At 57.3% G+C, this 21,834-nt stretch overlaps 1 protein-coding gene across 1 annotated transcript in view; it reads left to right on the top strand.

The window, feature by feature from the left end:
* The window catches only part of NBEAL2 (neurobeachin like 2), a 90,821-nt gene extending 73,568 nt beyond the window's left edge, over positions 1-17,253 (top strand). Inside the window, exons 37-55 of the mRNA XM_044424752.1 lie at positions 1,124-1,257; positions 1,422-1,529; positions 2,542-2,637; positions 2,756-2,880; positions 3,873-4,013; positions 5,330-5,460; positions 7,213-7,322; positions 7,920-8,037; positions 9,462-9,559; positions 10,038-10,154; positions 11,046-11,135; positions 11,287-11,396; positions 11,511-11,683; positions 13,004-13,098; positions 13,783-13,899; positions 14,819-14,980; positions 15,409-15,557; positions 16,202-16,337; positions 17,023-17,253. Coding sequence (XP_044280687.1) covers positions 1,124-1,257; positions 1,422-1,529; positions 2,542-2,637; positions 2,756-2,880; positions 3,873-4,013; positions 5,330-5,460; positions 7,213-7,322; positions 7,920-8,037; positions 9,462-9,559; positions 10,038-10,154; positions 11,046-11,135; positions 11,287-11,396; positions 11,511-11,683; positions 13,004-13,098; positions 13,783-13,899; positions 14,819-14,980; positions 15,409-15,557; positions 16,202-16,337; positions 17,023-17,124 — 2,312 coding nt within the window. The 3' untranslated portion in view covers positions 17,125-17,253. The remainder of the gene's footprint in view (positions 1-1,123; positions 1,258-1,421; positions 1,530-2,541; positions 2,638-2,755; positions 2,881-3,872; positions 4,014-5,329; positions 5,461-7,212; positions 7,323-7,919; positions 8,038-9,461; positions 9,560-10,037; positions 10,155-11,045; positions 11,136-11,286; positions 11,397-11,510; positions 11,684-13,003; positions 13,099-13,782; positions 13,900-14,818; positions 14,981-15,408; positions 15,558-16,201; positions 16,338-17,022) is intronic.
* Positions 17,254-21,834: the final 4,581 nt, after the last annotated feature.

Genomic DNA, 21,834 nt, shown 5'->3' with positions numbered 1-21,834 from the left:
CGGGCCTCCTCCTCCAGCTTGGCCAAAGGTTGTTCGGAGGTAAACCGACCTGCCGACTGCAGGGCTTCAGCTGCCTGGCAAAGGATCGCCTTGGGCTTTGGCAACAGGGAAGCGGGGAGGTTGCAGCTTACGAGCTCGGATGCAGCAGAAGCCCACGCTTAATCTCTTGAGGAGGCTGAATTTTCTCTAGCGTGAGAAGGAATCTCCCGCCCGTGCAGCGGTGAAAACAGTTCTGGCTTGGTGCACACCCTGGGCTTGCTCCAGGCATCCTTACACTCAGAGTAGGGCTACTGGGATTTGTTTGTTTGTTTAAAGCTTTTCTAGGCCATCCCTTACAGAGGCCTCAGGACGGTTTAACCATATGACAATGTAAAATAAAACACAGCGTCCTTAAAAATTCCAGCCGACAATAAAAGCGCAATTAAAACCATCAGATCTTAAAACCTTGGGGAAATAAAACGTCTTTAGCCTGGTGCCAAAAAGAAGACAGTGACGGCTCCAGGTGAACCTCTCTGGGGAGTGAATTCCACAACTGGGGGCCACCACAGAGAAGGCCCTTCTCCGGGTAGTCGCCCTCGTAATCTCCTTCAGGGAAGGGCCTCTGCCCCTTCCCTGTCTCGAGGGGATATCAGCAGGACGAGCCCTGGGCCGAAGTCACCACAGGCCAGTGTCCGTGGCTGGTGGACCCTCCAAAAAGGAATGGGGGGGGGGTCTCCATTTTTCTTGTGAGACATGCCCGCCACTGAGTTGTGCCCCACGCAGCCAGTGACCCCCAAGAGGCCCCGCAAGGAAGCAATGAGCTAGCACAGGGAAGACGGACGCTCTTTGAGCCGAACAGCAAGATTGCTTTTAGGAGACGTTGCATTTGTGTGACGGGTGGAACTGAAGGCCGGAGAAGCCAGGCCAAAAACCTTTGATTTCTTTTAAAGCCAGAAGAGAGGTTTTAACCTTAAAGAAAGGGGATAAGGATCCGCACAAAAGAGGGGAAACCAGGAAACAATCGGGGAAGAGTGGGGAGAAGAGAGCTGGGAAGGGGACCCCAGAGGCCCCCGTGCCGGAGCTCTGCACCCCTGGCTAGATCACGAATCTCGCGGATTTCTGAGCCTTCCGCCCTCCCACCCAGGCATCGGCTACGACTTCAAGCGGCCCCTGTCCCAGCTCCGGGAGCTGCACCTGTGTCGCTACAACCTCCGCCGCTCTGCCCTGGAGTTCTTCTTCATCGACCAGGCTAATTACTTCCTCAACTTCAAGAAAATGGTAACGGCCAGCGCCTCCCGCCCCTCCCAGCCTCGAGCCTCCCAGCCGGTCACGGGCCTTTCGCCTGCCAAGGTGCGGCTCCGGCGGGCAGGCCCACCGGAGCGCCGCCGCCTGGGGACGACCCTCGCTGGGCCCATGACCCGAGCTGCCGGTTTGCCCCACAGGTCCGGAACAAGGTATACTCCTCCATTCTCAGCCTGCGACCCCCCAACCAGATCTACTTTGCCAGCCGCTCGCCGCAGGAGCTGCTGAAGGCCTCGGGCCTGACTCAGGTGCGGAGCAGGCGCTGCGCCTGGCAGCCCCCTCGGCGCGTCCCGGCCCGTCCCCGGCCCAAACCTGCCCTTGAGCATTTCTGCCTTTGCCGTTTGGGGAGAGCGGAAAGGCAGTGAGGGGTGAGGTGGGAAGACAGAAGGGTGCTGTGGATTCGAGGCGGGGTGGGTGGTTTCCAGGGCTCGGGGGCCACGTCGTCCCTTGCCTTGAAAACTCCCGGGAGGCAAATTTGCTAAGCTGTTGGCTGCTGCAAAGTGGGTGCAGCAACATCTGGGTGGGGGCGGGGGCAGTACATAGAAAGATAGAAAGTGAGCGAGTCAGAAGGGGGCTCCCGGGCCATCTAGTCTGACCCCCGGCTCCACTCATGACATGGTTGTTCCCTTGAGAAATCGCCATGGCTTTTGCCGCTGTGGCAGCCAGTTCAGGGAGGGGGCAAATCTGGTCCCCCCGACGCACAGGGGCGCTTGCTTTCTCTGTCAGGTATGATTTAGAAATTATCCAGTTGCTTACTTACTGGTCTCTTTGGTGGCTGTGGGCAAGTCCAGGAACTCTGCTGAGCTGCAGATCCTGATTGTGTGACTCAAACGGATTAAGGGAAGTTTAGCCCACCGTGAATCCTTGTGCAGGAGACCCTGCCAGACCTCAGCCGGCTCCCAGCCCCTCCTTTGCTGAGTCACAGTATTTGGCAGGGCTGAGCCCGAGCCCAGAGCAAGACAAACCTGAGCACCTGCACTGGAGACTGAAGAGTCTCTGTCCATGTGCAGAGTGCTTTTCTGCCTTCCCTGGGGATATCTAGCATCTCCTCCCTTTGCCAAAGCCAGGATTCCCGGGGAGATGGCTGCCGGTCCAGGGGTGGCGCTCTCACTCCCAGCTGCCCCGTCCCCCTTTTGCCCAGCCGGCCACGATCCCCACGGCTGTGGCCAGGCAAGTCCCCGGGGGGCCTTGGGGGTTGCCCCCCGCTCCTTCTGGATCCGCTTGGTTGTGGCGAGCCTTCTCCTCCGCCTTCTCTTCCAGAAATGGGTTCAGAGGGAGATCTCCAACTTTGAATACCTCATGCAGCTGAACACCATTGCCGGCCGCACCTACAACGATCTTTCCCAGTATCCCGTGGTAAGCCTCTAAAACTGGGGGAGGGGGGGATCTTTGCCCCGAGCCTTACAGGGGTCTCCTCGCTGCTGCCCGGATCCGAACCCAGCAGTTTCCCGTCTGCCTTTCCTTGTCTGTTCAGTTCCCATGGATCCTGCAGGACTACGTCTCGGAAACGCTGGACCTCAGCGACCCCGCCTTGTTCCGGGATCTCTCCAAGCCCATCGGGGTGGCCAACGGGAGGCATGCCAAGGAGGTCAAGGAGAAGTGAGTGCCACGCTGGGGGTCCTGCCTTCCCGGACGGGGCACAGCCGAGCCTGCTGGGAAGGGGGGGGGATTCGGGGCCCTTCTTCCGCCTGCGACGGCCTCCATTTGCCCCAGGGATCTGGGGACAGAGGCTCTGCCCCACGCCCTGTGGTGAGCAGGGCAAATAGCTGGTGTTTTAGTGGGGTTAAGCATCGCACATCACTGGGCCCTGGAAGAGGAGGTGTGGGCTGGCGCAGGCGGAATTATTATTATTATTATTATTATTATTATTATTATTATTATTATTATTATTATTCTAACATTTCTATGCCGCCCCTTGCCGAAGCCTCGGGGCGGCTTACAACACAATAAAATACATTGAAATACAATAGAACCTAATAAATTACCATTAAATACAAAAATACAAAAAATACACTGAGTTACAAACATAATAATATAAAATTAAAATTATCAGTATAAAATAAGTAAATAAATAATATAGGAGGAGAAAAGAGAAGGAAGAAGAAAGTTGTCCTGGCCAGATCATATATTTTAACAATTAAAATGATGTTTAAATAAAAAGGTCTTTACCTGGCGCCGAAAAACCAGTAACGACGGTGCCAGGCAGACCTCTTTGGGGAGTGAATTCCATAGGTTGGGCGCCACCGCAGAGAAAGCCCTCCTCCGTGTACTTACTCTCCTAATTTCTTTCATGGAGGGTTCCCGGAGAAGGGACTCTCCCGCAGATCTCAAAGGGTGGTCGGGCATATACGGACGTAAGCGCTCCTTCAGGTTACTGCCATGTGAGCACAGGCAGGCGACGGTCCTCGCTTTTCGGTCTGCCGCGTGGCTTCCCCCAGCGTCCCCTTCCCAAGCACGGCCGCCTGCTCCCGGGCTTGGAAGAGCTGTGTTCGAATCCTGCCCGAGCCTGGTTTGTGCAGGGCGGCCCGTCGGTAGGCCCTGCCGCTTGGCCGCCCTAACGCAGCGCACCTCCTGTCCCGCCTCGGTCCCAGGTACGAGAGCTTCGAGGACCCCAACGGCACCATTGACAAGTTCCACTACGGGACGCACTACTCGAACGCAGCGGGTGTCATGCACTACCTGATCCGCACCGAGCCGTTCACCACGCTGCACGTCCAGCTGCAAAGCGGAAGGTGAGCGGCCCTTGGCCGGGGCCCCCCGCTCCTCCGGCCGGCGCGCTGAAGCAGCGCCCTCGGCAAAACTGCGCGCCCCTTGCTTCCCTGGCTCCTGATTGCGGGTGGATCTGGAGGGGGCCCTACTCTGAGTAGACCCATCAGAAGTCGTGGGACTTGGGGTTCGGTTGGCCGTGGCAAACTGGAGTCCAATTGATTGCACTGGTTCTGCCTATTAATATATAGCCTCCAGGTTACTGGGTGGGAAGAAAATATGTTGAATAATATAATAAAGGTAGAGGTAGGTGTCCCACAGAGCTGGGTAGAGGCCTGTTCTCCCCTGCAGAGGAAGGCAGGACTTGCTCCCACGGAGCTAAGCTCAGGGAACCAAGGTTCAGTTTGGATGCCAGGAAGCACTTCCTGACAGTCGGGACCCCGAGGGTGTGGAATGGGCTTCCCCGGGAGGTTGTTGAGGCCCCATCGGTGCGGGTGTTCAAGGACAGGCTGGACATGCACATGGTGAGCACATCATGAGTGGAGCCGGGGGTCAGACTAGATGACCCAGGAGACCCCTTCTGACTTGCTCTGTTTCAAGGTAAAGCTTCCTCCACATATGCATGCCAGTTGTGTCCAGCTCTGGGGCTGGTGCTCATCTCCATTTGTAAGCCAAAGCCAGCATTGTCCAAAGATGCTTCCGTGGTCATGTGGCTGCCATGACCAAACGTTGGGGTGTGTGGAACACCGTTAGTTTCTCACTGAAGGGGTGCCTATTGACCTACATGCTTGCGAACTGCTCGGTTGGCAGGGGCTGGGACAGAGCAGCGAGCGCTCACCTCGTTGCATGGATTTGACCTGCTGACCTTCCAATCAACAGCTCCGTGGTTCAACCCGCTGGGAGTCCCGAGTTCTGAATAAATAATAAATCATAATAATAAATCCAGATCTGACCCCATGTGGGTATTCAGGGCGGCACACAAACTTGACCCTAATTCTGACTTTCCGCCACGCCTTCCCCACTTCAGATCAATCTTCTCCGTTCTCTTTTCTTTGAGTGCAGAACAGGAAAGTGCTTATCTGCCCATTTTTACAGAAAGCAGCCTGGAGATTGCCCGGGGGGGGGGGGAGGATGGTGGCTGCTGGTCGTCATTTTCGTGGCACGGGGCACGTGTCGCTTCCACCATGTGGCGGGATGGTTTTGGCTGGCCACCCTGGCTTTGCAGGTGAAGGCCTGCCCCGCAAAAAGCGTGCGACCGGCACGTTCGCGGCAAGCGGTCGCCTGGGCTTTGTTGGCTCCAGGCTGGTCCTCATGAGATCTGATGCCACGTTCATGCCGGCAGATTCGACTGCTCCGACCGCCAGTTCCACTCCATTCCCACGGCCTGGCAGGCCTGCATGGAAAACCCTGTGGATGTGAAGGAGCTGATCCCGGAATTCTTCTACTTCCCCGAATTTCTGGAGAACCAGAATGGTGAGAAATATTATCTGGCTTGGTTCAGGCAAATGGGCACCTTGTTTGCCCCTCTGCCGGGCAGCAGCGACGGGGCGGAAGCTGCCAGAAGTCCTCGAGCAGATCCGAGCAATCCGTCCTCCGTGGTCCCAGCGCTGAGGCAGTTGGAGATACCTCGAATGCAGATGCAGCCACTTCCCTTGCTGTGCATCGTTTGTCGGGTTTACATTCAGCCTCTTTCCCCTTCCCGAGGACCTCGGCACACCCTGCACGATCCTCCTCTTTCCCCGTTTTATCCGCACAACAGCCCTGCGAGGTAGGCCAGGTTGAGCGTTCATGATCAACCTGCGCTTCATCACTGCTTGTTCGGCAGTAGCAGCGCGCCACTGCTATCATTTCTGTACCACCGAGCGGCCAAAGCTCCCTTGGCAGCTCACAAAATCTAAAGCCATAAAACGCAAAAGCATAGTAAAAACAAAGTATAAAGAGCTTAAGTTTAAAGTGCAAGCGAACCACACTGAGAAATGGTTGTAAGAGGGTCTTTCGTTTAGGGGCTTGCCTGGTCGCCCCAAGCGACAAGGAGAACAGTTTTCGGTTTTGGTTTTGTTGCCTAGTCGCAAAGTCATGCCCGACCCCATGGACAACATTCCTCCAGGCCCTCCTGTCCTCCACCATCTCCGGAGTCCACCTAAGCTCACGCCAACTGCCCCAGTGACCCCATCCAGCCCCCTCATCCTCTGCCATCCCCGTCTTCTTTTGCCGCCAATCGTTCCCAGCATCAGGCTCTTCTCCAGGGAGTCCTTCCTTCTCATTAGGTGGCCAAAGCATTTGAGCTTCATCTTCAGGATCTGGCCTTCCAAAGAGCAGTCAAGGTCGATCTCCTCTAGGACTGACCGGTTTGATCGCCTTGAGGTCCAAGGGACTCGCAGAGTCTCCTCCAGCACCACAATTCAAAGGCCTCAATCCTTTGGCACTCAGGCTTCTTTATGGTCCAGCTCTCACAGCCATGCATTGCAACTGGGAAAACCATCGCCTTGACTATACGCACTTTTGTCGGCAGGGTGATGTCTCTGCTTCTTAGCATGCTGTCTAGATTTGCCATAGCTTTCCTCCCCAGGAGCAAGCGTCTTTTCATTTCTGGGCTGCTGTCCCTGTCTGCGGTGATCTTGGAACCTAGGAAAATAAAATCTGTCACTACCTCCATTTCTTCCCCATCTATAAGGAAGCAAGCACGGAGGCTGGGAAAAGGGGGGCCGTGTGGGTAGGCTCCCCAAAATGGGGGGAAGCCCCCTTCCCTGCAAGAGGGACAAGCACCTCCAACCCTCTTAAGCCTGCCCTCCATAGTCTTACGGGCCGCACGTTACACAAGTATATTTTGCCAGCCTTTGGGTGTATTCCTGTGTCTCCTTCACATGATTTTAAAAAGATATAAATATATATGCATAGCTATTTGCAAAACCCTCCCAGACGGGTGCCGGCCGACCGACACTTTCCGCAGCTGGTTTTTCCTGCCGGAGGCTGCGAAATGAAGAAGAGAGGCAGCGAGGAGGGCTTCCAAGCTGCCCCCAGCCCCATCTTCTGCCAGCATTGTCGGTGGGCGAATCACAGTTGCGAGAGGAGGGCTTCTAGGATGCTGGCAGCTCTCCATGCCCAACCCCCAACGTATCTGTCTGCTCGAATTTGGAATTGCCGGTTGCTCCTGCTCAGGGCAAGGGATGCGCTTTGGCGGGGAGAGCGGCTCCGGCGTCATATGTGCCCGTCCTTTTCCTTCAGGCTTCGATCTGGGCTCACTGCAGATGTCGAATGAGAAAGTGGGGGACGTCATCCTCCCCCGATGGGCCAAGTCCCCGGAGGATTTTATCCACAAGCACCGCCAAGCCCTCGTAAGTTCAGTCGGGGGGTTCCTCGGGTGCGAGGGACCTGCAGTTAGTATTTACTGCTGTGTCCCCTTCTGGTTTCCCGTTTGTTTTCGCTCGGGCTGGCTCCCTGAAGTGCAGAGAGCGCATTCCCTGTGCCAGGGCTGGGAAGTTAGGCATACGCCACCATAGTTTTGAGGTGGTTTTGATTCCTGGCGTGTGACTGTGACGGGATGAAAGGAGAGATTCATCTCTGCCTTTGCATAGAACAGAGAGTTCCCAGTTTTGTTACATTCTTATTTTTTTGTCTCTCCAAAAGGACTCAGTAAACTCCGGGTAATATACACATTCATTTAAACTAAAAATTATCTGATGAATCAAAGAAAACCTTGGGATGACTTGTCAGTGGGGTTGGCTTTACTCTGCCTTGCAAACCCATTGCTTTCCCTGCAGACCTGATGAAAAAGGGCCCTTAATGTCCAGGATTTTGTAAGTGTACAGATCCCTTTCCAGGAATAACTCTGCAAGGATGGGGAAGTGAGGTGTCTTCTCAGGGGGCGAGCTTGGCCAGGTGGGCGGTCCCAAGCCCTTCCTCCATCCCCTTCTTCCTCGTGTCCTTGGCAGGAATCGGAATACGTTTCCGCCCATCTCCACGAGTGGATCGACTTGATCTTTGGATACAAGCAGAGGGGCCCAGCAGCCGTGGAAGCCCTGAATGTCTTTCATTACTGCACCTATGAAGGTAAGGCGGGAGCCCGCAGGTGCCTCTGGCAAGGATGTTTTGCTAACAGGTTTCAGGCCACAGCTGGCTCCCGACCTCCTGCCCACGGATGCGGAAGCGATCTTGCCTGTCTGTTCGAATAAATGCCAATAAACCTTTCTGGGTCACCATTTCAGCCTGTTAATAAATGCAAGCTTGTTAAAGATGGATTGGCAGTTTATCAAAAGCATGTATAAATAACCAGATAGGGTATTTTCTGTTTATTGACACTGATTTATTACGGCATTTATATAGCTGTCCCATAACAGAAGTTTGCTGAGTGAGTCAAATGTGGCATTTTTGTGTTGAAACTAAAATCACCACTCAAAACATGGAATTTTATTCCCCAAGGCCCAAACTAAAACACTGAGTTATTTTAAAGGCCTGGATGAATGAAAAGTGGTTTGTGTTTGTCCCCAGGAAGACCATAAAGGGGGTGCCAAGCATTCTTCTCCGGGAGGCAGTTCCATCACTGGGGTGCCATCCCTGAGAAGACAGTCTTGCCTAGTGGTCATCTGCCACACCTCCCTTGGTAGGAACAAGCAGAGCGGGACCCCTGAAGGAGATCTTTGGGGTTCGGGTGCACATGGGTGCCAGGCGTCCAACTGGTGGCCGCCTTTGAAATCCAAAACTGATACCTTGCAAAAATGCCATTAAGCTTTTGCAACGAATGTGCTAGATGAGTAAAACCCAGCATAAGCTCAGAAACACATTGGCTACAGAGAGACCAAGATGGTGGGACAAGGAGCAGAAGGTGTATGTATGCATGCTAAAAAAAAATTAACTTGCATCTCCAGAATCTCTCAACGGTGGTCCTCTCCAAAGAGTCTCTGCTGTGTCTGGCTCAGACAACAACATAAGGAATGGTGGTTTAGCAGGGAGATGTGGCAGCCAGGAAGGTCTGTGCAGAATATAAATGCACAAAACCATAGATTTGGTTTATTTGTTCATTTAAAGTTTTTATATGCTGTCCGATACCACAGTCTCTGGACGGCTTACAAAAAACAGCCACAACATACCAACAAACTGCACATCGCCTGCAAGTATTAGTGATAAAATCAAACATAAAACCCATTAAATATTAAAATGTTGGGGAAGTAAAAAGGTTTTCGCCGGATGCCGAAAAGAATCAAGTGATGGTGCCAGACGAACCCCCAGAGTCGGGGTGCTGCCCCCGAACGTTGAGTCAGAAGGGACCCGAAGGCGCTCAGTCAGGTCCAGCCCCCTGCTCAGTGGGACGCCCAGTTAAGCCTTCCCTGCGGCCGCATCTTGAAGGCCTCCGGGGCGGGAGAGCCCGCCCCCTCCCCAGGTCATGGGGTCCATTGCCTACTCCCTGATGGTCAGCAAAGCTTCCCCCGAGCTCTGCACATGCTTCAGTCACCCACTCTCCTCTCGCTTCGTTGCAGGGGCGGTAGACCTGGACGCGATCGCCGACGAGACGCAGCGGAAGGCTTTGGAAGGCTTCATCAGCAACTTCGGGCAGACCCCGTGCCAGCTGCTGAAGGTCAGAGGGGCCGGCGATGGCAGCTGGGAGGGGGGCCAGGCCGGGCAGCAGGACTGACCCGCCCAGTGCTGGATGGGAGGGCAGCCAGCTCTGAGCATGCCCAGGGCTGGCCGGGGCGGGTGACGAGCCCCTCTCGCAGGGTTGGAGTTCGGGTCAAAGCTCTCCTTCCGTGGGGGCAGCCTGCCTGCAGGCGCCAGTGGCTGAGGAGCTGGGCAGGCAGAGGAATCCTGCCGGAGGGGCCCCAGTCCTGCCGGAGGGGCCCTGGGGGCAGCTGGTTGGCTGGCCTGCATGGACCCCGGGTCCCATCCAGCCTGGCCTTTCCTGTGTTCTTACGTACCACTCACGAGTGTTGCTTGCACGGGATGGGAAAAATCAGGCAAGGCACAACTGCATACGGATTCTGCACCCAAAGCCAAGTTGGGAGAGACAGCCCTCCTCCTTCAGTCCCCGTGCCATCCCCCATTCCTCCCTCGTCTAGGAGCCCCACCCGGCCAGGCTTTCTGCCGAAAACGCTTCCCGAAGACTCTCTCGGCTGGATACTGCTTCTCCCAGCATCTTTGAGAACCTCGGCCAGCTCAAATCCTTCTTCGTCGAAGTAAGAAGTCTCTTTCATTGTGGGAGGGGAAGGGAGAGGAGAATATACACGGCCAGCACCCTAGCCCCCGCGTCCCTCTTCGGACAAGCCGGGCAACCGTGGGGAAGTGGAAATGTTGGTTGTTTTTATGGGCCATCAAGTTGTCTCCAGCGTAGGGCTACCCTATAAACAATATGGGGTATGAGGAGAGATGGAGGGAACTGGGTCTCTTCAGCCTGGAGAAGAGGAGACTCAGGGGGGATCTGTTGGAGACATGCAGGTATGCGAGGGGGTGTCACACGGAGGTGGGTAGAGACCTGTTCTCCCCTGCAGAGGAAGGCAGGACACGCTCCAACGGACCAAAGCTCAGGGAACCCAGGTTCCATTTGGGTGCCAGGAAGCACTTCCTGACAGTTAGGACCCCGAGGGTATGGAATGGGCTTCCACGAGAGGTCGTTGAGGCCCCATTGGTGAGGGGGTTCAAGGATAGGCTGGACGTCCACATGGTGGGCATGTCGTAAGCGGAGCCGGCTGGAGCCGGGGGTCAGACTAGATGGCCCGGGAAACCCCTTCTGACTCACTCTGTTTCTCTGTTTCTAAAAGCCCCCCACAACAACCTATCCATGGCGGCCCTGCTCAGTTCTTCTACGTTCAAGGCTGTGGCTTCCCGTATCAAGTGCCCCTGTCTCTTGTCCGGCCTCCCTTTTCCTCTTCTGCCTCCAAATTTCCCTCGCACGATGCCCTTCTCTAGCAAGCTTTGCCTTCTCCTGATGTGTCCAAATTAGGACAGGCTGGGGGCGAGGCAGGGAATCCGTGTGGGGAATGGACCCCGACATTGTGAGGAAGGGACAGCAGTTTTACCAGCTGACTTGGCTTAAGGTCTCCCCTCTCCCTTCGCTCCGTCACTTCTAGGGCATCAGTGACGGGATCCCGCTGGTGCAGGCCGTGGTCCCCAAGAATCAGGCCCACTCCTTCATGACTCAGGGCTCTCCGGATGTGCTGGTAAGAACATCATCCACGCCGCGCTTTCCTCCGTCATTCCTCGCCCTGCTCCTGCAAAGCCTCCGCCAGTGGGGCTTCGGATCCAGCCGTCCGTCCTCCGCACGGATCCCCTCTTCCGATCCCACACTTGGCTCCTCGCTTCCTCCCCCAGGTCACCGTGAGCGCCAACGGGCTGCTGGGAACCCACGGCTGGCTCCCCTACGACAAGAACATCTCCAACTATTTCAGCTTCACCAAAGACTCCACCGTTTCCAATGCAAAGTAAGTCGGGGCGAGCGCGGCGGCTTCCGGGCGGCCTCTCGCACCCCCAGCGGGCCCCGCGGGGCAACGCGAGCCCCCTGCCACCTTTCCCGCCCTCCATCCTTCCCCCTGCAGGACCCAGCGCTACCTGTACGGCCCCTTCGCCCCGGGGGTGGACGTGTCCTCGAAGACCCTGGCCGTCTCCCACGACGGGAAGCTGCTCTTCAGCGGCGGCCACTGGGACAACAGCTTGCGCGTCACGGCGCTCGGCAAAGGGAAGGTCGTGGCTCACATCAACAGGCACAACGGTATTTATTTATTTATTATTTATTAAAACATTTCTATGCCGCCCCTTGCCGAAGCCTCGGGGCGGCTCACCCCCCCCCCCCACCAGCAGCCCCCAGGAGCCCGGCCAACGAGGCCGTGCAGGGGCAGCTGGGTCGCTCCCCGCTCTCAGGACCTGACGAACGGACGGTGCTGAAAGTGCAAGGGGTGGGGGGAGTTTTCCTGCCCTGCCCCCGGGGACTGAATCTTCCATCCCAAGCACAGCTACTTTTCATTTCCTTGCTTCATCTTAAAAGGGGGCGTTTCTAGGTCTCGTGGCTAAGAAATGCTTTTGCATTTATATTTATTTTTTATTTTTATTCATTTAAAACTTTTCTAGCCCATCCCATTAGCAAAGTCTCGGGATGGTTTAACAATCCAAACTGTAAAATAAAACACAGCATCCTAAAAATTCAACTGACAATAAAACCCCAAGTAAAACCATCAGAGCTGAAAACATTTCCTTCCGGCAAACCTTCCAGCATGTATTTAAAGACAGACTCTATTTTTGTTTTTTCATCTCCAAAACAGTGACTGGATCTCAGAAATTAGTGAGGTTCTGCCAGCACAGTTTGGACTTTGTAGCGGAATAACAGGTGGCATTCCAATTTTATTTCCACGAGGCGCACAATGGTTTCTAGGTAGCTGGAATGGACTGCAATTTCTGGTCTTCCCAAGCAGATGCTGCTTTAAGCAGAAATCCAACCTTTAAGCACAGCACTAGGGTTCCATGTACTTCCGATTTCAAATTTTGCTTTCTTAACCACTTTGACAGTGGGTGTGGCTAACAATCAGAATGGCGCTCGTGATGGGAAATTGGGGGGGGCGGGGGGCTTCCTTAGATCCACATGGACTTTGCACTAAGTGGAGCTGCAGCAGTGCCTGAATCGGAGTTTAGTTTGCACACGAGGAAGGGAGTGTTTTAGCCTTCCATGTGAAGATAAAAACCCTGCATGTAGAAAGCTAGTGGTTTGGGAGACAGGCAAGTCGGGGGTCCTCATTTTCTCTGGGCAGGGAGTTGACTGAACAGCCCTCCTTGGAAAGAAGATCTCCCTGCCTGTGGAAAGCTCGCAGCTCAGGGAGAAAGCTTCTCCCGGAGCCCTTTCCCCGAATTGCTCATCGGTAAGTGGTGGGAATGATTCGATGCAGGAGCGCCAGAAATCCTTGTGCAGGTTGATAGTCGGAGCGTCTCCTCTTTTCCTCAAGAGAGACCCGCGTTCCCTCGCGACGCGCTCACCCGTTCGGGAGCGCTGCGCTCACGCTTCCTCCCCCCCCTTCGGTGTCCCTCTCTCCCCTCCCCGCAGATGTGGTCACCTGCCTGGCCCTGGATCTGTGCGGAATCTACCTCATCTCCGGCTCACGAGACACCACCAGCATGGTCTGGCAGGTCCTCCAGCAGGTGAGAGGAGGGCTGCCTGCCCGCTCCCTTCTGTGCTTGGGGGGCGGTGGGGGGCCGCATGCCTTCTCCCCGCTGAGATCCGTCGTTTCGGGCTCAGAGATGCGTCCATCGCCGTCCCGGCGACCGCCCTTGCGTTTCCGGCACACGCCACACAACCGTGGCAGAACTAACCTCTTTGTCCTTTCGACCAGCCCTTTTGCAGCTGGGCCTTATTTATTCATTTGTTGGTTTAAACTGTTTGTATACCACACAGTTGTGCCACCGCACCTCTGGGCGGCTCCCAACACAAGACAGAAGCACAATCAAAACATAATAAAAAGCACCACACACTAGGCATTATAGACAACAATGAAATACAGCAAAACAGACACAACAAAAGTTCTACAGCAATTAGTAATTAAAATGATTTTTAAAAAGGAAGATCTTCATCTGGCCCCGAAAAGAAAGGAAGGTTGACGGGGGTTGTGACAATTCCATTTTGCTGGGCCTGAACCCGGGCACCGGGCCCTTCACCCAGCGCTCTCCCCCAACCTGCCGCCCTCCACAAGTGCTGGACTACAGTCCCCATAAGCCCCAGGCAGCCACCACAGTCGGGGCTGCCTGGCCCCCGCCGAGTCCCGCAGCCGGCTTTCCCCGGCCCGGACGGCCCGGCGTTCACGCCACGCTCGCCTCTTCCCCGTCCAGGGCGGCTTCTCGTGCGGCCTGGCACCCAAACCCGTCCAGGTGCTCTACGGGCACGACGACGAGGTCACCTGCGTCGCCATCAGCACGGAGCTGGACATGGCCGTGTCGGGGTCGAAGGTGAGTGCCGTGAGCCGAGCGTCCCCGCCCAGCAGGAAGAGACTCAGCTCCCCAGCACCTCTTTATTCTACACAGAAGCCTCTGGGCATGCACAAAGCGTACCGTTGGGCCCTCTCTGCCCCCCTTTCCCCAGAGCTTTGCTTATGAACCCTTCGGGGCCTGTCTCTGGGAGGAGGGGGCTGCAGAACCGGGCGCCCCTGCATTCCTCCAAGAGGCCCCGGCTGGGCCCCCCGTGGCTGTGACAACGGACTTTGGGGCCCACCTCCTCCGGAGGCTGGAATCCCGCATCCAAGAGACTCCCCATCTCTCGGTTCCCCCCAGATGTCATGCTTCCTTGCTCCCACTGGGGCTTGACCGGACCCCTCGGCTCCAGCCCCCCTCAGTCGTTTCAGCAACCAGCTCCGAGCTGTCAGACGCACCAAAACGGTCCGCTCCCCGTGCGCATGGGACTCCTTCCAGAGCGTGCGCACCTGACAGCGGGATCCCCAGCAGGGCTGCGTGTCTTCCGCGCCAGCCGCGCCCTCGCTGGACCCCTGCTGCCGCCCCCTGGGGAAGGACCCTCCGCAGCTCCCTGCGCCGGGCGGTCCACGCAGCCAGCACGCCCCACGGTGCTGGAGCAAGCCACGGGGTTTGTGGCGCGCGCCGGACCCCCTTGCGAGCATCTGAGCCGTGGCACCGTGTACTGCGGTGCCCGGACCTGGGCAGGGGGCTTGTTGCGGCGGCCGAGAAGCCCGCACAGGATGCCCAGGAGTTCTGGGTGGGCGACCCGGACTTACCATCTCGGTCACCGAGCATGAAGCCCCCCCAGCATCATCTCAGAAAGGGCTCGGAGAGCCGTTCCTGCCCTCCCTGGCTCTGAGCCCTGGCAGAGCCTCCTGCCGAAAGCTCTTTTCTCCTCCCCGTCCTCCCCCGACCCCAGGACGGCACCATCATCGTGCACACGATCCGCCGGGGCCAGTTCATGCGGTCGCTCAAGCCCCCCTGCGAGAGCTCCCTGCCGGTGACCATCTCCAACCTGGCCGTGGGGCACGAGGGCCAGATCGTCGTCCAGACCACCGTGGAGGGCAGGGCCTCCCTGAAGGTGAGCCGGGCCAGGGGCTTTGCTCTGCGGCCGTCCCCCCCGCCCAGCCCCCGCCGGTGGGCTAAACTGGCAGCCGGCGCGAAGCCCACCGGCCGAGCAAGGCGGGCGCCAGGGCCCAGGAAAGGGGCCCGGGAGCAAAGCCATCCTCCTCCCCACATTTCGCAGGGGGCGCCGCACACTTCTCCGCCAGGTGTGAGTCACAAGGACAGGGAAAGCCAGACCTGGTCCCCCCGGAAGCCAAAATATGCCACCCCCTTGAGAGATTTTGCAGGCGCGTGCCTGCCACAGCCCTCTGCTCCGGGGCGCCTTAAAATCCTCCAGGGACTGAGGAGTGGGCTAAGATTTAGCCCGAAAATTGAGGCCTCTCGGGCGATCAGGGCGCCCTCCCGAGCCTGCCCCGCTAATCCCCCGCCTCTCGTCCCCCGAAGGACAAGTTCGCGCTGCACCGGTACTCCATCAACGGCAAGCACCTGGCCTCTGCCCCGCTGGAGGAGCAGGTCAGCTCCCTGTGCGTCACGGAGGACTTCGTCGTCCTGGGGACTGCCCAGTGCTCCTTGCAGATCCGAGACCTGCAGAGGTAACCACTCCGCCTTTCCGCAGCCTGCGTCTGTCGAAGGGGCAGCTCCCCGGCCCGAGTAGCGGAATAAATGGCACCTGGCGTGCCCTGGGAACCCCAAGCAGGCCTTGCCGGGAGGTTTTACAGCCTTCAAAACCTCCCAGGAGGGACAGCAGCTCACACGCGACACCCCCCTCCATGGGAAAGGCCTGCCCCCCATGCCTGCAAGCTTCTCCTTTGAAGGTCAGAAGAGTGGCGACCTGGAGAAGGGCCTTCTCTGTGGTGGCGCCCCGGTTCTGGAGCGGTTTGCCTGCCACAGATCCTTTTTTCATTTCGCTGCCAGACCAAACAGTTTTATTCTCCTGATTTTCTTAAGTGCCAACGTGTTGCAAGACGGGGTTTCCTCTGATGTAATTTGTGGCCTGCTTTCATTTCAATGTATGCCCATCCCGGGACTTCAGCGAAGGATGGTATAGAAAAGCTTTAAACAAATTAATTAGAGAATTAAGTTTCCCACCCTTACGGAGCGCCCCGGTGGCATCGCAGCCCCGTCACACGCAGCGGCTGCTTGCAGGGAAGCACGACAGCCGCGACCCAGGCACCTTCTCGCGCCCCCGCCTGGCTCCGCAGCGCCCTCCTCACTGCCGCCCCGGCTGTCGTTTCAGCCTGCAGGCAGCCGTCGCCCCTTTGGCTATGAAGGTCCCGATCCACAGCGTCTCCGTGACGAAGGAGAAGAGCCACATCCTGGTGGGCCTGGAGGACGGGAAGCTGATCGTGGTGGGAGCGGGGCAACCTTCCGAGGTGAGTGCTGGCCGCCCCCTTTCCTGGCTTGGGCCCTCGCCGAGGCGAAGCAGCGGAAACCCCAGACCATCTGCTCCTGCGTTGCAGCCTTTACAGGCATTGCAGAGTGAACTGGACTGTCCCACTTGGTTTGTGGTAACAGTTCTTCCACTTTGGTCTCCACGAATTCAAGGGACGCACCTTCACAGCATCCCTGGAAAAGCTGCCAGATTCTCATGACCTGAATGTAGATTAGGAAAGGCTGCAGTCATCCTCCAGAGTGAAAATGCTGCATGAAGTATAATTGTTCCAACTGTGCTTTTGTTTTACCGTTGCTGTTTTTATTTCTTCATTCCTTTTCCTGGCCTGTGACCCCTCGTCCAGGCCGGGCATGTGGAGAGTTGGCTGGTGGGTTGTGGTGCTGGGGGAGGACCAAAATCTTTCCCCTTGATCAGGTGGGGTGAACGTGGGGTTTCTCGGAAGAGCCGTCCTCGGCACTGCCTTCTCCACACCCCGAAAAGTGTGGGCTGATGGGCAAGTCCAGACCTAGCGGGATCTGCACTCGGCCTCCCCGGTCCCGTGTCCCAGGCAGGCCTGGCGTGCTTTCTTGCCTCGTGAACCCCAAAAAAGACCGGCTGCCCCGGTCCCTTCACCCACGCAGCTTCCCGCCCACTCATTGCCCCCTGGCGGCTTGTCTCCTCTCCAGGTGAGGACGGGGCAGTTCCACCGACGGCTCTGGCGCTCCACCCGCCGCATCTCGCAGGTGTCCTCCGGCGAGACGGAATACAACCCGGCAGAGCCCAAATAGGGGACCGGCCCGGCTTGCGCGCCCATTTCCGTGCAGCGTCTCCAGCCCCGCTGGCCGCCTGGGGCTGCTGGATGGCCTCCTCGCATCGCCCGGAGCGTCGCACGTGCAAACCGCCACGCGGCCTCCTCTGCGAGCCGGAGGGGCGGCGTCTCCGAGCGCAGCGTGCGCGGAACGGGGCGAGGGGACTCTCGGGCATCCGCCCGGCCGTTCCCGATTGCGATGCGGTTCCTGCAAAGCTTGAAGCGGCAAATGTTTGTATTAGTCGTCTCACACTGGAAGAAGAGGGGGCCCCGCATGCCGTGGCGGGGCGGGCGGAGAGGACTCGAGCCGCATCCGGCCGCTTTGAAAGGCGGGGAAACGCAATAGACAGGCCTGCCTCGGGGCAGCGGCCCGGTCATCCTCCGTGGCCTTAAGCGGAGCCCGTGCTGCACTACCAGAACGGCGGGCTGCCGCTTCGGCCTGGCCACCCTGCCGCCCTGCGAGAAAGCTTCCATGCCAGGCCTCCCCCCTGTCCGTTCTCCAGTCGGAAACGTGGGTGCGGGTCACTCACCCCTCAGCCAGGCGGCAGCGCCTGCAAGCGGGAGCCCGCCGGGGTGGCAAACCCCGTGGTGGGCCAGCACGGTTTGGAAAAACGCAGGAAGGGGTCGCTTCCCCCGGCGGTCTTGGTTTACTTTTGGAATGGGCTTGCTTAGTCCTGGGGAGTCCCCAGGGGGTCTCCGGACTGCAGGAGGAGGGAAACGGCAAGTCTGGCTCTACTGTGCCTCTGAACGAAGGTGTTCTCACCAGCAATAAAATCTTGCCACCCGTAGCCTTGTTGTCCCGCCAGCCCCGCGGCTGCCGCACGGTCTTTCTCCGAGGGGGGAGATCCTGCGCCTCGTGTGGAAGGGCACCTCCTGGCCAAGAACTGGGCCCCGAAGTCACAGTCCTTCCCTTTCGGCCCAGTTGCGGTGCTCGCAGCCCGTGCAAAACGACTCCGGCGCTGCTGCCGTGGGGAAGGAGGGCCACTTGCTGCTTGCCCCCAGGAGCCGAGCCGGACCAGGAGGCAAGCCGGCAACCCCGGGAAGGCCGGCTGAGTCGCTGCATCCCAGAGCCGGCATCCCCCCGAAACGTGTTTCCCTTTTAAGCACCTTCTGATAACCAAAGCAAGAGAGCACTGAGCAGCCTTGGCTTTGCTGAAGCTCCCACCTGTCCACTGGCTACCGGGGGGGGGGGGGGTGCAGCCCTTGGGCACCCATCGCGAAGGAAGAATCATTCTGCCGCTGCGGCCCGCATCCCGCAGACACGGAGACGGCTTCCTTACGGTGTTTCTTCCAGCCTCGCCTGTGCTTCAGAGCCGTTTCTCCCGGGCTGGCGCTGGGGCAGAGAACTGAAGCGGAGAGTGCTTGACTAGCACGAGAATCCGTTTAGCTGGAAGTGGGCAGCTCTCCCGAATGTCCCGGGACGCTTCCGGGGAAGCTGCATCCCTGCATCCCTGCATCCCTTGCAGCCGCACCGTGAGAAACGAACCCGGGTTGGCCAAGGCGGACCAAGTTCCATGGAGGGGCGTCTCTTCCCGTCCTGGAGGATGCCCGCTGGGCCTTTCGTGGGGCGGGGGCAGACGATCCCAGGGGAAATTGCCTCGGCAGACTTCAGCCGGTGGAATCCTAGTACAAGAGGAAACCCAAGGTCTGCTGTCTCTCTTGCCAGCATCTGCTTCCCCATCAGTCTGCCTGGCAGGTGAATGACCATGGGACTTCTCCACACCTGCAGCTCCTCCAGTTGCAAATCGCTCCCCTCAAAGCCAGAACCCGGAGCTGCCCATTTTCCACAGCCACGTGTTCGTCCGACCCTTGGACGGAGGACATCAAACTCGTCGGACGAGAGAGAGCTTCCCCAGCCCATATTCCAGCGGCCTTCCGTTTTGGCCTTGCCGAGGACGAGCACCTCAGGTCCCTTCCATCGCCCCGACCCACGAACGGCACTCGCGCTTGGAACAGGAGGGGAAGCTTGGCGGCTCAACTTCCACGCAGCCTGATTCGCCCCCGAGGGCATGCTAGGCCTCGTGGCCACACCGGGGCTGCACTTCCAGGAGGCCGAGGAGGAAGCGGGGCCCGGGTTCAGCTCTGCCGCTGCACATCTCCCTTCAGCCCTCACACTGCTGTCTCCAGCATCTAACGGTGCCACCTGGAGACCTGGGGTCCCACAGGAAGCCCCGGAACGCAGATCCACCCTTTGTCCTTCTGTCGTGGGCCCGGTTGTCTGGATTTGCACGGATCGGGGAAACATGGAGGGCCTTCCCTCCTTTCTCCCCTCCTTAACGATGGCCCGGGAACTTTCTGGAGTTGCCAGACGGGTGCCGGTGGTGTTGGGGGGCTAGTCCCGGCTGGCGGTGAGCACTCGGCAGCTGGGTGGAGTGACGTTCTGCAAATCTTGGCGCTCAAGAGGGGCGAAGTGAGGGGCACGGGGTTTGGGCCAGGGCTGCTTTTAGGGAAAAGATCCTCTTGTGTAACTTTTCCTCCTTCCTTAGATGGGTCACCAGCTCTCCTTGTTCCAGGTAGAGCGACATTCACCTTCGTACGACAGGCACTTAACGGTTCTCGTTCCTCTTTTGCAAAGAGGCCACCTCAGCTCCTGAAGCAATGGCCTCCGAGCCTTTCGGGACCCCTCCTAAAAATAATAATTCCCAGGGGGAGACCAAGTTCCAAGAACACCAAGTGCAATATTTGCATTTTGCAAAGAAAAGGGTTATTTTCCAGCTGTCCTGCTGTGTTGCTCTTTCTATGTACATAATGATCAATATACAAAAACAAGATTTTGTAACTTTTAGGAATAATGTCAATCCAAACTTTTCTACTTTAAAAAAAAAAATTAACAGGGTTGTGGGCAGGCAGCGACTTTGTGAGCTTGCTGGGCACCTGCTGGTTTTTGAGAGCGAAAGGGGTGGATACCCGAGTCAAGCCGTGGATTTGGGCTTTGCTTGGTGGAGGCGGCTGTGTGATCCATCCAGCGCCTCCCCAGATCTTGCCGAGGGAGAGGGTCGAGCCGTGTTCAGCCTCCGTGCGGTCACAAGGCCCCATCACGACGACCACGTCCTTGCTTTGCAGGCAAGGCACTTCCGCGCCGAAGCGGGAGAGGACACGCCGTCCGAGCCCCAGAAATGCCCACATGCTGCCCTCTGCGTGCAGAAACCCCCTTTGCAGGCACCAAAATTGTGGGGTACCGATAAGTACAACTCTCATTTGACATTCGTGGCATTTCTCTAGTGCTCAGACCTTTCCCCCTGCTGCGTCAACGTGGCATTGGAGTACAAAACCCACTTTTTTTCTGAAGCTTCCATGTGGCTCTCCAAATAGCCAGTATTTGGATAGATCCCGATGGAACGGAGAGTCCAGCTTCTTCGTCTCCAGACCCAGGATGGAGCTGCAGACAGACCAGCAATTCTGGGTTCAGGGCACCAGCGTTCCTTGCAAAATAGAATTAGCCATGGCTAAACGGCAGCGGCCCCAAATTGCGCCCATCACTTGCGGGGTTCCCTGTTTGTGCCCAGGATAAGCTGAGGAGCACCTGGCTCTCTCTTCGCTGTTAGCACTGGCCCCCTCCTCAAAACAGGCCGTTGCCCCCAGAAGGCCAGAAAGGCAGAACAAATCCACAGCAGACTCTTCTGCTCTCAGGAAATGTAGCCAAGGATTGGATCTGTCCACAGCTCTTTCCAAAAGGAAGAGAAAAAAAGCACAATCTGGTTTGTTTTTATGTTTAAAGTGTATGCCTTAAACTTGAAATGAGCTGCCTGCCTTCAGCTGCACAGGACTGATGGCATCTCGGTCGTGTGACTTTAAATAAACTTTAAATAAAAAGAAATGGGCGTCTTGTGCCATCTTTCTCCGGCCCTCGCTGTTTCCTTGCCATCCTGAATTTTAAGTCTCCATCCAACTATTTATAATTATTTTTTTTTAAGTTTTTAGATGCCGTCCCAATACTAAAAGTCTCTGGACGGTTTACAAAAAGCGAAGCAGCCATATACAACAAACGACACACAACACGACACAACACAACATCCGATCAAAGACGATAAAAACAAGGATAACACCAATTAACTGCTAAAATATTGGGACATATAAAAGTCTGACGCACGATAGAATAAAGCAATGGCGCCAGGCAACTAGAAATGTGCACCCCCCCCAGAAATGAGAACCCCCCCTTGATTGCAGCTGCTATTCCTTTTGGGTTGGGGGGGCAGCTTCTTCGCTTAGGTGCCTTAAGCATGCTAACCTTTGGGGGGGGGGGAGATAAGCAAGCCGCTTAATGCCTGGGGGCCCCCCATTCACCTTCCTTCCACTAGAGCTTTGCAAGGGGCGGATTTTATTCGCGGGGCAAGAACGGCGGCGGAAGAGGGGCCACCGCGAGAGGGGCCCTGCCCCGGCGTCTGTGGCGCACTTCCTTCTCCGTCCGGCAGGGGGAGTGAGAAGCAGGAGCGGAGTTTCCCGGAGCTGTGCGCGCATGCACCATCCGACTTGGCCGAGAGAGAAGGGCGCATGCGCGCGCCTCTCAGGCACGCCGGCCCAGCGCGGCTCTGCGGTTCTTTTCCCCAGACGCGGCGGAGCGGCTGCGCGGGCGGGCGACATTTCAGCCCAAGGCAGAGTTAACCCCCTCCTGCCCGGCTGGGCTGTTGAAAGCTAGAAAAACCTAGAGAAGGGGCTTCGTGGAGGAGGAAGAGGAGGACTTCTAAGGACT

This window comes from Varanus komodoensis, unplaced genomic scaffold (assembly GCF_004798865.1).
Source record: "Varanus komodoensis strain SLA01 unplaced genomic scaffold, ASM479886v1 scaffold15, whole genome shotgun sequence".
Taxonomy (NCBI): domain Eukaryota; kingdom Metazoa; phylum Chordata; class Lepidosauria; order Squamata; family Varanidae; genus Varanus; species Varanus komodoensis.
Note: the sequence above shows the minus strand (reverse complement) of the source record. Positions and strands in the feature narration are given on the sequence as shown.